This window comes from Varanus komodoensis, unplaced genomic scaffold (assembly GCF_004798865.1).
Source record: "Varanus komodoensis strain SLA01 unplaced genomic scaffold, ASM479886v1 scaffold62, whole genome shotgun sequence".
In the NCBI taxonomy this organism is placed as follows: Eukaryota; Metazoa; Chordata; class Lepidosauria; order Squamata; family Varanidae; genus Varanus; species Varanus komodoensis.
In genome coordinates this window covers 27,698-42,641 of record NW_025336248.1, presented here as the reverse complement: position 1 = coordinate 42,641, position 14,944 = coordinate 27,698, and the positions used below count along the sequence as shown (strand labels likewise).

The 14,944-nt window shown below is 39.7% G+C and overlaps 2 protein-coding genes across 2 annotated transcripts; one reads left to right on the top strand and one right to left on the bottom strand.

The window, feature by feature from the left end:
• The first annotated feature begins 6,416 nt into the window (after positions 1-6,416).
• On the top strand, positions 6,417-9,306 carry LOC123033357 (olfactory receptor 14A16-like). Its single transcript, XM_044449960.1, has 2 exons — positions 6,417-6,442; positions 8,283-9,306. The coding sequence occupies exons 1-2, from the start codon at positions 6,417-6,419 to the stop codon at positions 9,304-9,306; spliced, it is 1,050 nt and encodes a 349-aa protein (XP_044305895.1).
• Positions 9,307-11,700: 2,394 nt separating this feature from the next.
• LOC123033349 (olfactory receptor 5V1-like) lies at positions 11,701-12,600 on the bottom strand. The gene has a single exon (XM_044449953.1). It carries the CDS (start codon positions 12,598-12,600, stop codon positions 11,701-11,703), a length of 900 nt encoding a protein of 299 aa, XP_044305888.1.
• Between the last annotated feature and the right edge of the window lie 2,344 nt (positions 12,601-14,944).

Below are 14,944 nucleotides of genomic sequence, written 5' to 3'. Positions count from 1 at the left end.
AAGGAATATTGGGGGGGGGGGTGCCAAGATGGCAATGGAGCAACAGCCTCTTCGGTGAGCTTTCTTTGATATTTTTTCAGTTTTATTTCATTTTTATAATCCGCCTAGCTATTTATTTTAAGTCTTATCTAGTTGTGTTTTAAAACCAAGCTTCCTGCTAGAGATGCTGGATCTCAGATTTAAAGACTATTGTATCGTGACAACTGGGATATACTTCAATGTGGCACTGAAAATAGAGATTCCTGCCTTCATGTTTATTGTTTGTCATTGCAGGTGGCATCTGATGAATAAGATGTGGGGTCAGAATACAACCTTAATGCATGAATTTGTTCTTCTGGGCTTCACCAGTAATCTCACTTTGCAACGTCTTCTTGTGTTATTATGCCTGGTCATGGTTTTGGATACCATGATGGGAAACAGCCCCATCATCATCTTGGTTTGGGTTGACTCGCGCCTCCACACAGCTATGTACTTCTTCATTGGCAACCTTTCTTTGCTGGACATGCTTTTCACAATGACAGCCATCCCTCAGATGTTCGTCCACTTGGCTTCTGGGATTAATAGAATATCTTTCAGTGGATGCATGGCTCAACTGAACCTGACCCTGTCTTGTGGGATGACTGAGTCCTTCATCTTGGCTTTCATGGCATATGACCACTATGTGGCCATATGCCAGCCTCTACAATACCCCACTATCATGAGAATGAATGTGTGCATGAAAATGGCAGGACTATGCTGGACTGGGGCTTTTTTAAATGCTGTGGCACTAACAACCATCACTGTAAGATTCCCATTCTGTGGGCACAACCAGATCAACCATTTCTACTGTGAACTTCCAGCAATACTTTCTTTGGCCTGCATGGACACCTGCACAGCAGATGTCCTCATCTTTGCCCTGAGTGTGATTGTTCTCATGCTTCCCTTCACCTTCATAGTGGTCTCCTATGCCCACATTGCCAAGGTGGTGCTGAGCATGCACTCAGCCAAGGGACGGCAATGAGCCTTCTCCACTTGTGCTACCCACCTCACTGTTGTCACATTATTCTACAGCACCATTGGCTTCACTCACTTGTAGCGCCAGTCCAACCATGTGGCACAGCAGGAGAAGACAGCCTCAGTCTTCTATGCTGTGGTCTCGCCCAATCATCTACAGTCTGAGAAACAAGGATGTTAAAGGGGAATTGGCCAAAGAACTGGGAAAAGTCAGCTGAGGTACATCCAAATTTCCATTTAGAATTCAGGATGTATGTTTGGTCTGCATACTCACTCAATCGACACAACTTTGGAACTAATGCTGGTCTCCTACTGATAATGATGCAGCTTATTATTGTAGGAACTGCTGAAGCTATGCATGCTGCATACACTGTCCAGGAACCACACAATTTCCCCCAAAGTCTTAAAATGACATCTTATATGCTAACCTGTTTAAATGCACAGATGGCATACTGGGAACACAGGAACCCAGCTGTGTGTGTGTGTGTGTGCATGTGCGTGCACACGCATTAGCAAGAAATCAGAATTATGGGGAGTCTGTTTCCAGGAACATTGATGGGGTGCGGGGACAGTTGGATTCCCCCGATCCAGAAAAATGAGCATATCTACACCACACACTTATATTGATAGCAACTCTCTCTTCTCAAAGAACTCTGCATGCTGTAGATCTGGTCTCAGTACAATGGATGCTAGAGAAATACCTCTAGGAATTCTGAGGGTATGATCCTCTGGGAGAGGCCATGTCAATTAAAATAGATGTTTATAAACATGCCTAGTGTTTCAATGGATCAGTCTGTTTCAGTATACCACATTCTCCTTATTGTTCTGTTTATTTTATATTCATATGATGCAATGTCCCTTTTTTGATCATGGAAGCATGATTTCTGTTCAACACAAACCAACAAAGGAAGAATAAAGTGGATTTTTTTCCAGGAGAGAGTCCTGAGTGCATGTTGAGTGTTACGTACATTCACTGAGTTGTAGGCTATGGACCAGGTTTGTCTTGCATATCACTTGCTGGTTCTGATATTCATTTCTTTCTCAGTTTAGAAAAAGAAAATAAAAGATTCTAGGAGAGATATGATGCACATTTCTCATTAACTTGCTTCCATGTGCTTTAATTTTAAAAAACCTAACCAAATCTTCCTTCATTATAGTGTAATCTAGAGATATATGTAGGGACCAGCTTTTAGGGTGATGAAATTTTCCTGATTCAGTATTATTTGATGGGAGGTGAAGTTGTTTTTATCATGTGTAATATTGATCTTTATCTGTATGGAGGAAAGAAAATTTGGACAATGTCCTCATGAAATTTCATGAGAACCAGTGTGTGATGTAATTTCCAGCTGTCTGATTATACAAAAAACCATCTGTCTTCTTCATTGCCTGCCTATTCTACCACTTCTCCCCTCGTGTGTTTATACATCAAAGTAGGAATTGGTTTTTATTACCATGTACCTGCTTCACAACTTCTGCATTTAGCATTAATGCATTGGAGCCCATTCATTTTCTAGCTTGCAGTGTAGGATGGTTCAAGGAGAAAAGTCCAATGTGAGCATACTTTTGAAAAATGTTCACAAAAGCAAGTTTTAACCAATGGGAGAAACTGCTTTTCAAAGATGTATATAATTGATACATTTGGGAATGCATATACAAAATTGATACAACCAGAGCAGGACAGATTCATTCCTGTGGCTGCTGTGATAATGTTCTCACTGGAAAACTGCATACCAAAAAAGAAAGAACTGGAAGGGAATGTCAAGTATTTCTAAATAATTGCAAGAATCAAATTTTCTGAGAAAGGTTTATAAAAAGGTTTGTAGGCTTTCTATAAGAAGAAGGAACATTTCACCATGGAAAGTATTTAAGAATATTTGAGTTCCCAAGGATATGTACATAATTTAGTTATGTTTAGATCGCTAAATTCAAGTGTGAACTGTCGTAATCCCTGTAGGGCAATTAACCATGAATGAACTTGGGTTTTATGTCAACATAAAGCAAACTGAGATTTGCAAGTGTGCCCCTTCTTCAGTTAAGCCATTCATATCCAATATTCCATTAACTCTGTACAAACATTCCTAAATTAGGTAGAATTTCTCTGCACAGGTGATCCCCCACTGATGGAATTTTATGGGGGTTTTTCATGACCACTTGAGAGCCTATTCTGGAGTGAGGAAAATCTAGTATTACATTTTAAATTGTCACAATCAAAATAAATGCCTCCTGAATGGGAGAAAATCCACTATAGTGTCGTTGTACCACAGGGCCACCTTGTGGTTAATTCACAGAATATATAGAAGCACAGAGAAATACAACTCCCCAAGAGAAAGCCCCATAAGAGGGAACTACTTTCCCCCTACAAAAATAGAAGAAGACACTGCACAGCAGGGTGTTAACCCCACTTGCAGAGAATCCCTTAGTCTAAACACACAAGGGGAACAAGCACACATGACAACACCTTCTCTGCATAAGGAGGGGATTTCTCAAGAGGAGAACCTGCTATATTCATTAAGGGTATCCATGTGATTCATAATTCTGGAACAACAGCAAAATGTAAATAAATAGATAAATCAGGAAAAGCTGGAATGATTCATAAATCAGAGATAAATCATATGACAAAAAGAAGAAAACACTCAGAAATGTAAGGGGAACTGGCCTCCCCAACTCACATTCAGTTGCCTGCTTTACATATAAATAAACATATGGTCCAGTGCTTCTAGCAAATTGTTGAAATCCACCTAGTAAAAGTTACTAAATTCCAGCATCCTGGGTTTTTTTTAGAGCTTTTGTTCTATCTGCCAATATGTGCCCGAAATTTGTAAGCATGTTTCACGGGTATTTTATAGCTCCATCCCTCCATCCCCAGGGTGTCCAGACTTAAAATGACCCATTTAGTGACTAATGCTTGGTTCCTTATTGTTGCAGGATGAAAGTTCAGGGTTAATTCGTATTGGAGGGCTTTGAGCCTCTAATCCACATTAAAGGAATGGTCTTGGTGATATTTCATGCCATGTGGTGCCATGGACCATGCATTCTCTCTAGATTTACCTAAATATGTCTAGTTGTAGAGTCAGTAATGGGAAGGGATTGAAGATGGGTATAATATAATCAAGGCTCATTTGGACTTTGGTTTCTCATGACTCAGTCTGTGGGTGTGTGATTGACGTGTGTAATTGGGAGTTTAATGAAAATATATATTTTAAAATATTTGTCCAGGAGTCAACAAGGCTAACAATGCTCATGAATAGTGCTGCTGTTGTTTTTAATTCCAAACTTGGTGTCAATTTAATCTCAGAGCACACCTTTTCTAAAGCAGGAAAAAACCCTATTTCATTGGACTTAATGTTATGATGAGGCATTCTCACTTCATTATGTGAAATATTAAATAACACAATCCTTAAATTTATTCTTTTCAAAAGTTATACAAATTTACTCATTAAAACTTGCTGTGTTGAGTCAGAATCTCTTTTTTGAATTTTCCACTTTGAGCTTTAAATATACCAAACAAGTATTATTTTTCTCCCCAATATGGTAGGGAATAGTTCTACTTCCCTTTTTTATTCCCCACCCCCCCCCCACCACCCCCCCTTAGATTCAAGGTTGGTAACTGTGTAGCCAAATTACTGTGCTAAACAGCAAAATCCTGTGTTAACTCAGGAAAATCCCACTGAATGCTACACTTACTCCAGTGTAAGGGCATTTAGGACTACACTCTTCCTACCCAAAACCCAGAATTGCTTGAGTAAGTGTTGCACAGAAATAATAGGTAAATCTGTCATGGTAGGTAAGATTTAATATATTCTAATTCAGTCAAGTGCTTGAACTCTCCAGCAAACTCTCTTGAGAAATAGATTGATTTTGAGCAGAATTATTTAGACTGTCATTAACTTGCTTTTTCTCAAACTCTGTATCATGGGATTGACTAGGAAGGGTGTCTGCAATATAAAGAATAGATATAACTTTGTTTAGGGCATTCAATTCTGTCCTGTTCTGTCCTGCTCTATATTTTGTTTCATTCTCTCATGCTTTATGGGACAATCCTGATATACAGTACATATAGGCAAGAAAATGCATTTGTGGAGGACATTTACAAAGAAGGTGACTTATATCTTGAATTATGATCATGAGTTTCTGTGAATGTCTACTCTTTAGTGAATGTCTATACTTTACTCCTTTTTGTTCCTAAAAGTAAGGTGTCCTTTTTAGGAGTAAAAAAGGGGAAGCACCTTTTAACTACTTTATAAGGTAACACAGGAACAGGACAATGTGAGGCATATTTACTGACAAATTAGTCCATGCCCCAAATTAATGCTATGGGTTTTCTACTAAAGAAGGTTGCAAAAGTAACAGTTAAAAATACAGCCATACAGGTCACAATAAAACATCAGAAAACAAAACAAAACTATTTTTACATGAGTAAACAAAAAGAACACATGAAGAACTTATGTCTGATCATGCCTCATTTTTTTTTTAGCATAGCAATATACAAAAGGGAAAAGCAATTAAAATAACAAGTTTGAAATCCAAATACACTTGAGAAAACCATTCTTCTAGCACAGACTGCATTGTCTTATAAAACCATGCAAGAAGGGCAGTTTAAACGGCAGGGGAATTTTTACGATCCCCGCCCCCTATTAAAATAGGAGCCGAACTTATTGTATAGGGTGCCTTCTTGATCGTTGCATTAATTTCCCACCATGCTTTAAAATGCCAGGAGCTTATCCTGCGTCACGTACAACGAAAAGGGGGGTGGGTGCTTGCACATTACAGTCTGCTCAGATAGATTTTTTCAGTCCTAGGAGACAGAAAGACTCTGCAGTTTCAAGGTTACACAGTGAAGATTCTCAGGGAGAACCAGGTAAGAACCAGCCTGCCTTGGAAAAGATGAGAGACATGTCAGAGCTGGGTGGTGTGGGAGGCAATGGAGAAGGAGGGCCATGACCTAGTGGGGAGATGACAGGTGAAATGAGTGGGCCGATTCCAAAGGGTCCAGGGTTCCCACCAGCAAGCCCTCAAGCAGCAGGTGTTTCCTCTGGGGGAGAGTCAAAAGCTTTCCTCAAAGGGAAGGGAGGAGAGAAAGTTTCCTTTTGGATCAAACCCTTTGCATGGGCAGATGCTTCCCAAGGAGCGTGCAGCCTTGTTTTAGACTGTTCTGCAACCTGTTAAGTCTAAATAAAATATCTGAGCTTCTGAAGAGTTGACTGAGTCTGCCAGAAAGGGAGAAAGGGGAAGAGGGACCTGTTCAGGACAGGTTATTTGGTCAAACTGGAAGAAGTAGTGTCTGACTGATTTATTTATTTGTGTATTCAATTTCTCTGCCACCCCACTAATCGTAGACTCTCTGGGCAGCTTTGTTCCCTAGGCATACCCAAGGCAAACGGAGCCCTTCACAGCTTGGCCTATTCACAGGCATGATTGGAGGCATGCATTACAATGCCAGATCCCTACAGTAAGTTTTTTTTAAAAATGTTTCTTTTCCATAACAATACCTAAAATCTCTGTGTCTTTTCTCATCTACTGCACCCACCTCTGATTCTTTGATTGTAGCATATTGTTCTAGATTGGCATTTGTGTGTGTCTGTGTCTGTGTGTAGACAGACAATGTCTTGCCCTTTATCTTGGGATATTAGATTATGTAATCTTGAGGTATGTAATTGAAAGTTGACATAGACAATATTTTGTATAAGGAAGGTATTATAGGGTAGGGCCAACTGGACTGTATGATGTATTGAAGAAATTATTCCAATATTGGGAAAGAAATGGGGAATTTATTATACATAAAGTAACTGGAACATGATATTGACATATGAAAAGTTATTAAAATGATAAAGAATTTATTACTTTATTTATTTTATTTATGTATTTGCTATGCTGTTCCACTAGCTGTAGGCTTTCTGGATGACTTACATCATGTCAAAATCCACAGACAACATAAAACAATACAAAGGTCAACATGACAATACACATTTACAAAAGGCCAATGACAATAACATCATAAATAAACTATGAGAATTCAATAGAACCAAAATAAACAAATAAACATAAGAATGTTATTGTATATGTGCATGTATTTGCATGGGTTTAAGCAATAGTAAGACTACACCATTGCACTGTTATACATTGGAATTTGTTGTTGTGCCCAACACCTCACTGCCCCATAGACAACATTGCTCCAGGCTCTCCTGTCCTCCACCATCCCTCAGAGTCCACTCAAGCCCCCAGCCACTGCCACAGTGACTCAATCTAGCCACCTCAACCTCTGCCACCCCCTTCTGCTTTTGCTATCAATCGTTCCCAGCATCAGGGTCTTCTCCAATACACTGGAATACTAATACATATTAAAGAAGCAAAGAGGCAACCAGCATTTAAAAAATTAACAGAGTTACACCACAGCTACATGCGTATTTATTCTTAAGTAAGCCCCACTGTAGGGTCAATTACTCAATTTGTCTGATGAATTGTATGTGGATGTAGTGTGGTTATTTTTTAAAATGCAAATATGTGGAAGTCAAATTCAGCCATGACACTTCCCAGAAAATCCCTCCCTTGCAGCAGTGCGGAGTGGCACATATGAGGGGCTTTTTGATTGCTGCTCATTGCCATGCTAGGAGGGGTGATTGGGAGCATCATGCTGTCTGGTGAAGGATCACAACTTCCCTCTCTTCTTCCTGAAGTCCCGATACAGTTTGATTGCACACACAGAGACACACGCAAATACTTGAGCATATCTTTTGACGTAAATGAATAAATAAGCAGGGAAAGACAGCTACATGCTATATACTGAGAATAATGTGTAGCTTGACCAATCTAACCTTTGCTCTATCCAGGTGATGAAGATCTTCAGAGGTTAAATGAGTTTGCAATATCACACTGGTGCATAATCGGACTTGTGGGTTTCTCCATCCCTTCAAGCTGGATTTCCTTTCAGTTTAGGTTTCCTAGATGTTGTCTAAAGGCTTCAGAACTATAAAATTGAGAAGTGCATTTTTTATGCATGCCAATTCTCCGCTCTTTTTGAGTGCTTAGTAGTTAGGTCTGTTTCCTTGGTCTGCATTTCATCTTCTCGCCATCCCATCCCCCAGGGCCCATGGCTTTCAGCTGAAGAACTTGCAAGACTTTGTCCTGCACCACATTTCAGCCTCTTTGGCTTTGAGACGTCCAAGGAAACTTCATTTCATCTTTAAAAATGTAAAGAAAAAATGTGCTAAAGCCAACAAGAACCCTGCATTCTGTACTATCAATGTACCAGGAAATCTCTTATTTTCACTTTTTTTCCCTTCCCTGTACAGAGACTACCAGGAAAAATATGTGTCCAACATGACCACCATCACTGAGTTCCTTCTCTTGGGGTTTCCTGATGTGTTTGAACTTCAGATTTTACAGTTTGTGATGTTCCTTCTGATTTATCTGCTAGCTCTGATTGGCAACCTTCTTCTCATTCTTGTTGTAACTCTGAACTGCCATCTTCATACACCCATGTACTTACTTTTGGCCAATTTATCCATTCTTGATATCTGCTACATCTCCGTCACAGTCCCTAAAGCCATGGACGTCTCCTTAACCCAAGTCAGATCTATTTCCTTCTCTGGATGCATGGCCCAAATCTTCTTTGGAATTACATTTGCATCTGCAGAAATGGTGCTTCTCACCATCATGGCTTATGACCGCTACATTGCCATATGCTACCCCCTCCGTTACCACGTAATCATGGGCAAGATGAAATGTTCCATCATGGTATTTGGTTGTTGGTTGGGCAGTATCATCTACTCAGCACTACACACGTTGAACGCTGTACTCTTGCCATTTTGTGGGCCAAACACCATCCAACAGCTATTCTGTGATATCCCTCAGGTACTACAGTTGGCCTGTGCTGATACATTTGGCAATAAAATGACAATCCTCATATGTGGCATTGTTTTTGGTTTAATCTTTTGTTCTTCTGTCATACTGTCTTACATTCGCATCTTTGTTGCAGTCCAAAACATCCCTTCTTCCCAGGGCAGGTACAAAGCTTTCTCCACATGTCTGCCTCATCTCATGGTCTTTTCTTTATTTATGATTACTGGACTGTTTACATACTTGAAGAAAAGTTCAGAGTCATCTTTCAAGGAAATCCTGGCAGCTTTATTGTATTCTATTGTGTCACCTGTAGCCAACCCAGTAATTTACAGCCTAAGAAACAAGGAGATAAAAAAGGCTATTGGAAGATACCTAAACAAAACAAATTTCATGAAAGGGAAGCCTTTAACAAAAAAAAGAGGGAAGGAAATGAGAACAAATTCTCCACAACCAGAATCTGCTCATGAAAGTTGACTTTATATTGTGGTTATGTTTCTGTTTATCTTGTTTGTGCTTCTGTCTAGTTTCAGCATCCTTAATTATTAAGATGTTTGATTTTGATGTTTTGGTTGTGAGAGAGAAGGACAACTTATGTAATATTGAGTTCAACCAGTCCAGTAAGTTAATATTTATAGTACTACATATAAATATTGTTTTTTATTGGGCAAATTGACTTGGGGTGTAAACCTAAAGCAAACTTCTCTACAACCTACTAAACACAAATACACTTCTGAGTGAACAAGTGTAGGAACCTTCTATAAAAGTTTGTACATTTATTCAGAACTACCTCTTGTTAACCGTGGCTTAATTTCCCATAAGTATACCTAAGATTCAAGCCTTATTATTCCATTTCAATCCATTTACCTTTCTTAGGAGAGAGTTAGAACAAATGCATTATGGTGCACAAAAATAATGCCAAAAGCTGAGCTCTGGCCACTGCCATACCTGATCTGTGGAAATTCTAGCAGTCTCCTCAAAGCTATTGTGCATAAGAAGAAGAAGTATCTTTTCGCTACTTCATGTGATAACAAAGGAACAGGAAATGTGAGACATATTCACTGACACAGGAAACTGTGTGAACACAGAGGGTAAGTTGTAAGCAAGCACAGCCCATGGTATTTTACAGCCTCATCATAGAGAGGCACTTCTGTTAGGGCACTGTCCTTCATTTTTTTATTTCCTGGCTTTTTGGAGCTTGGACCAGCATGAAATATCCTCAGTTCTGGTTTCACTCATTGAATTGTTTTTGGAAAAGTGATTTATATTTTCTTCACCATCTTATCCTCCCTCAAATGTATTTGAATCTGCTTCCTCTCAAGTTGACCTGCACAATAAATAGGATGCATTCTTAAGTAATGGTGATTGTTATCTCATTTGAAGAAGCAGGATTCTGAATCACAGAGATAATTTCCATGGAGAGTGAATGCTATCTTTGGCATGCTGCTGTCCTCCACAAGTGGAAAGTGTTGGGAATGGTGTCAGAGGGAGTGAAAGCAGCAAGCTCATCCTCACTGCTCTTCCTTGTGTGAACAGCTTCTCCATGATGAGAATGACTAAATAGGGCTATGTGCCCTTAGCCGTCTTAATGAGTATGCAGAATGTAAACTCACATTCAGTGCATTGCATGAATACCGCTTGTGGAAAAGCAACATAAGTCAAAACACCCCTGCCACCAAATGTCAAGTTATCCTACTCCCAACACCAAATTTGATTTAAAGAAAAACTTAGCATAGAGTTTCTGTTACGATCCCACTTCTTTCCTCCTTGAGACTTAGAGATTTTGGAACTCTCTTTCACAAAGCCATCTTCTTAAGGTATAAAAATGTGCCACCAAGACACATTTTTTGTATCTGTACATCAGAAGCCTGTTAGCTAAGGCATAGGCATGGGACTGAGACTAACTCAAGATGCATAAAAAATACAATTAAAACAATTATATCTGGGAGGGTTCAAAGTATAAATAAATTCAAGATCCTTGGTTATGTTATCTAATGAGGAGACTTAGTCACCCATAAGATTTCAGTATGTCCCAACTGACCCTGATCCAGTTCTCCTAAACTCCATGCCAATTCCTTTCTTACAACCAGGAAGCATTGCTGTATAGTCGTTAAGAAGACAGAAGTTTTCCTCTTCAGTAGTCTTCAGCTCATTCTGATTCTTTTGGGAGGATGACCCTATTTCAGGAATTCTCACTAGCATCCTCTCTGGACTGCTGAATGAATTCCATCTACTGTTGGATTCGGCTGCCTGAAGGAAATTTACTATGACCACACAAGGCAGTCTTCTGCCCAGGACCCAGGTCGAGCCTGAGTAAATCTGGATTTACTGAGTAAATCTGAGTAAATCTGGATTATTGAATAATGTCATTTAGTGATTGGTCATACTGCCCTAAACCTAACCCTAAAGAGTGAGGCCAGTTTCAAATATCTTAAAGGAAATGGAAAATTAATGTGTCATATACAAATAAATAATGGCATAAATAAATGAATATGTTGCACCATTTAGGGTTCATGAAGTTTTAACCGTTTGAGATTTGGCCTTTGGGTTTCAAAAATAAAACTATTTCAGGCAATTTTAGGCCATCTAGAAGTAAGTCTTGTTGAAATGATTGGGACTTACTCTGAGTTGACATATGTGTGATGTGTGATTGCATTTGCTTGCTCACCCATCGGTAGACAGAAATGTAAACAAGGAATAAACAGAATCAGGCATTTTGTCTCTTTACAAGTATCTTATTTTTAATGTTATGTCACTGTTGTTTTCTAAGATAACATTGATTCTTGATTGATAGAGTAGTTTTCAAAGAACAGAATAAATAACTTTTGCATATTCACTTTGAATACAATTTCCATAGAAAGACCTTTTTTTTTAAAGGGCACCTTTAATAAACTTGTTTCTAAAGGTGTCGATAAAAGGATTTAGCATGGGGGTAATAATGCTGTAAAGGACAGAAATGAGTCTGTCTTTCTCCAAAGAGTAAGTTGATATTGGCCAAACACAGGTGAAGATGCAGCTCCCATAATGCAACAGGACAATGGCCAGATGTGAAGTGCAGGTGGAGAATGCCTCTTGTCTCCTTTCATTAGACCTTATCTTCAGGATGGTGGAGATTATGTAGACATAAGAGAGGACTATGAAGACTAAGGGTGTCCATCCTATGATGACCCCAACAATGAGCAGAATGATCCTATTGAGGGAGGTGTCTCCACAGGAAAGCTTCAGGAGGGGAGGGATATCGCAAAAGAAATAATTGAGCTGATTGTCCCCACAGAATGGAAGGTGGAAAGTAAAGTAGGTGTGCAGAGCTGAGTTGAGAAAGCCACTTGCCCAGCAGGCACTGGCCAGCCGGAGGCAAAGTGCTTTCCTCATGATGACTACATAGTTCAAAGGATGGCATATAGCCACAAAGCGGTCATAGGCCATTGCCGCCAGGAGAATGCACACCGTACCTACAAAGGAGAGAAGGAAGTAGAGCTGAATTACACAGCCAGCATGTGTGATGCTCTTCCTTTTGGCCATGAGGTGCACCAACATCTGAGGAACATTGGTGGTTTTATAACAGATATCCAGAAAAGAGAGATTCCCGAGGAAGAAATACATGGGGGTGTGAAGCTGAGGGTCCAGAGAGGCAACAATAATGATGGAGGTGTTGCCCACCAGGTTGAAGATATATGGGGCAAGAAAGACAAAAAAGAGCAGCAGTTGCAGCTCCTGAAGACTAGAGGAGCCCAAGATAAGGAATTCGGACAAAGCTGTTTCATTGACCATTGTTAGAAGGATCATGCACTGTCCTGCCTGGAAAATGGGGAAAGCTGGATAAATGTTATGTTTCTACCAGTCAGAGTTGTATTCACTAGTTGATCAGAAAGCACCCAATGGCACAGAAGTACTGGAGCACCCTGGAAGGCAAAATAGAATTTTCTGACATGACCAAGATCTTGAATACACTCTTGCTTGTTTGAGACCAGCTTTAGACTCATCACAGTCCGCCGCCCATGTAGTGTGGGCTGCCACATCCCTTTTCTTTTCCTCAGACACAAAACTCTAGATGCATATTCAATTGGTATAAAGAGAGTACAGTGATGTAGTTCTGTAATTTTAGACCTTGCTCATAGTGGTCCTCCTTTGGTGCCCAAGTGTACCACTTTAACCAGGAAGCATTTCTCCCCAGCACTACTGCCAACACTATGCTTTAACTGCTGCTGCATTGTCGTTTTCCTATTATGCACCCTCAAACAAATACACAAGCAGTTTGATCATGAGCAGTTTCACAATTTAAGAGCACAGTCCTATGTGGCTGCATGTAAACTTCTGAAGTTGGAAGGTTACAGGCATCCAAAGCATGGGAGGGTTGCAAGAATGCGAAATTTCCCCATACTCCCCTCACCCTCAAAAACATGTAGATGAGTGATTTCAGCCATGTAAGTGTTTTCCTCCTTCCACTGCCAAGTGGAAGCCTTTTTCTACAAGCGGCAAAGCCACATCTACCAAAACAGAGTTTAAGCAACTTAAATTGCAGCAGCATCCTGAATATAGCATAGGGTTCACCTCTCTTGCCCCGATAAACAATATATTTACTTTAGAACTGGATATGATTTATTGTCCTTCTTCCACCATCCACATATTCCACTGAAAATCTCATCAGGTTTGATGGGAGTTCTACTGCACATGTCCTGGCTATACTCTGGCCAGGAAACTTGGAAAAATAACCTTCTCAGGTAAAGAGACGGTTGCACGTGTGTTTATATCTAAATATGTTCTATACAGACCTTATGGAAATGCTTGCATGTTCTCCCACTCCCACATGTCACCATCATTTCCAAATTGTCTCAGATTGTTGGATTTCTGACTGGTCACATACTGTTAAATTCACTGTACTTACTTGAGCTATGTGGAAAGTCCAGTGATCAACTCAGATATTTTGTTTATGTAGTATTTACTTTGTAGAGACCAGTGTAGATATCCTGCTCCACTGGCTCTTTCTATTGCAGAGAACTATTATATACCCTATCAATAGATTCCTAGGATCACAGTATAAACCAAAGCCCAAACCATGAAAAATTGGTAATTAAAACAGTAATTGGGCAAAGTAAATCACAGCAGAATTCATGCATATTAGCACATATAAACCTGCATATTTTCCTGTTTGCTGGTTGGTGCTGAATCAGACACCGTCACATAAATGTTAAACAGATGGGGTATAGAAAGAACAGCAATGATCCTGTAACTGACTTATTTATTCATTCATTTTATGCAGCAGTGATTGTGTCAGTGGCTGGAGCTACTGCTAGGTGCAAACAGGTGGCTTGATGTTTTTCAGCACACTTGTACACCTACATGCATGAACTCTGGTTTCCACAGCTGGTAGGAATAACCGCACTGATTATTAGAAAATGACTGCATTGATTATTACTGGCAAACTACTATGCTATCATTTGGGTATGTTCATTTTAAGTTGGTAGATGTAAATTGAGAAACTATGCTTACAATTTAAAAGAAATAGAACATATCTTACCATACTGTGGAAGATTGAGACTAAATTACTTGTGTGCCTGGCTTAGTCTGTTGATGGGCAATTTCAAGAACCTTTTAAATTGCTCTTTAACTTGAAATAAAGGACTGTCCTCTGTTTAAAAAATGGCCATCTAAACTGCGACCTGTGCTCCACTGAGCCCAAAATTTACAAGGGAACTCTCTCTCAGCTTAGCCTGTATCAAAGAGGTTAAAGAATGAAGAAGAGAATGTATGCCTCTGTGAGCTATTTGATAGAAGTGCAGAAGAATTTTTATTTTGAATCAGATCCCATCATTTACATGCTATTTGTGAATGAAAGATAGACACAATGCTTTCAGTATTACTTTGAGCCACAGTTTTCAATGAATCAGAAAAGGATGGGAACAGTGAGGGCCACTACTCACTACAGGCAACTAATATTGTTGGGTGTGACATCCAAGCCCTCTTGAGTGAGCCATTTCACAGATATGAGGTGAGACTGTGGGAACTGGGTCTCTTCAGCCTGGAGAAGAGGAGACTCAGAGGGAATATGTTGGCGTCATACAGGTATGTGAGGGGATGTCACATGGAGATGGGTAGAGACCTGTTCTCCCCTGCA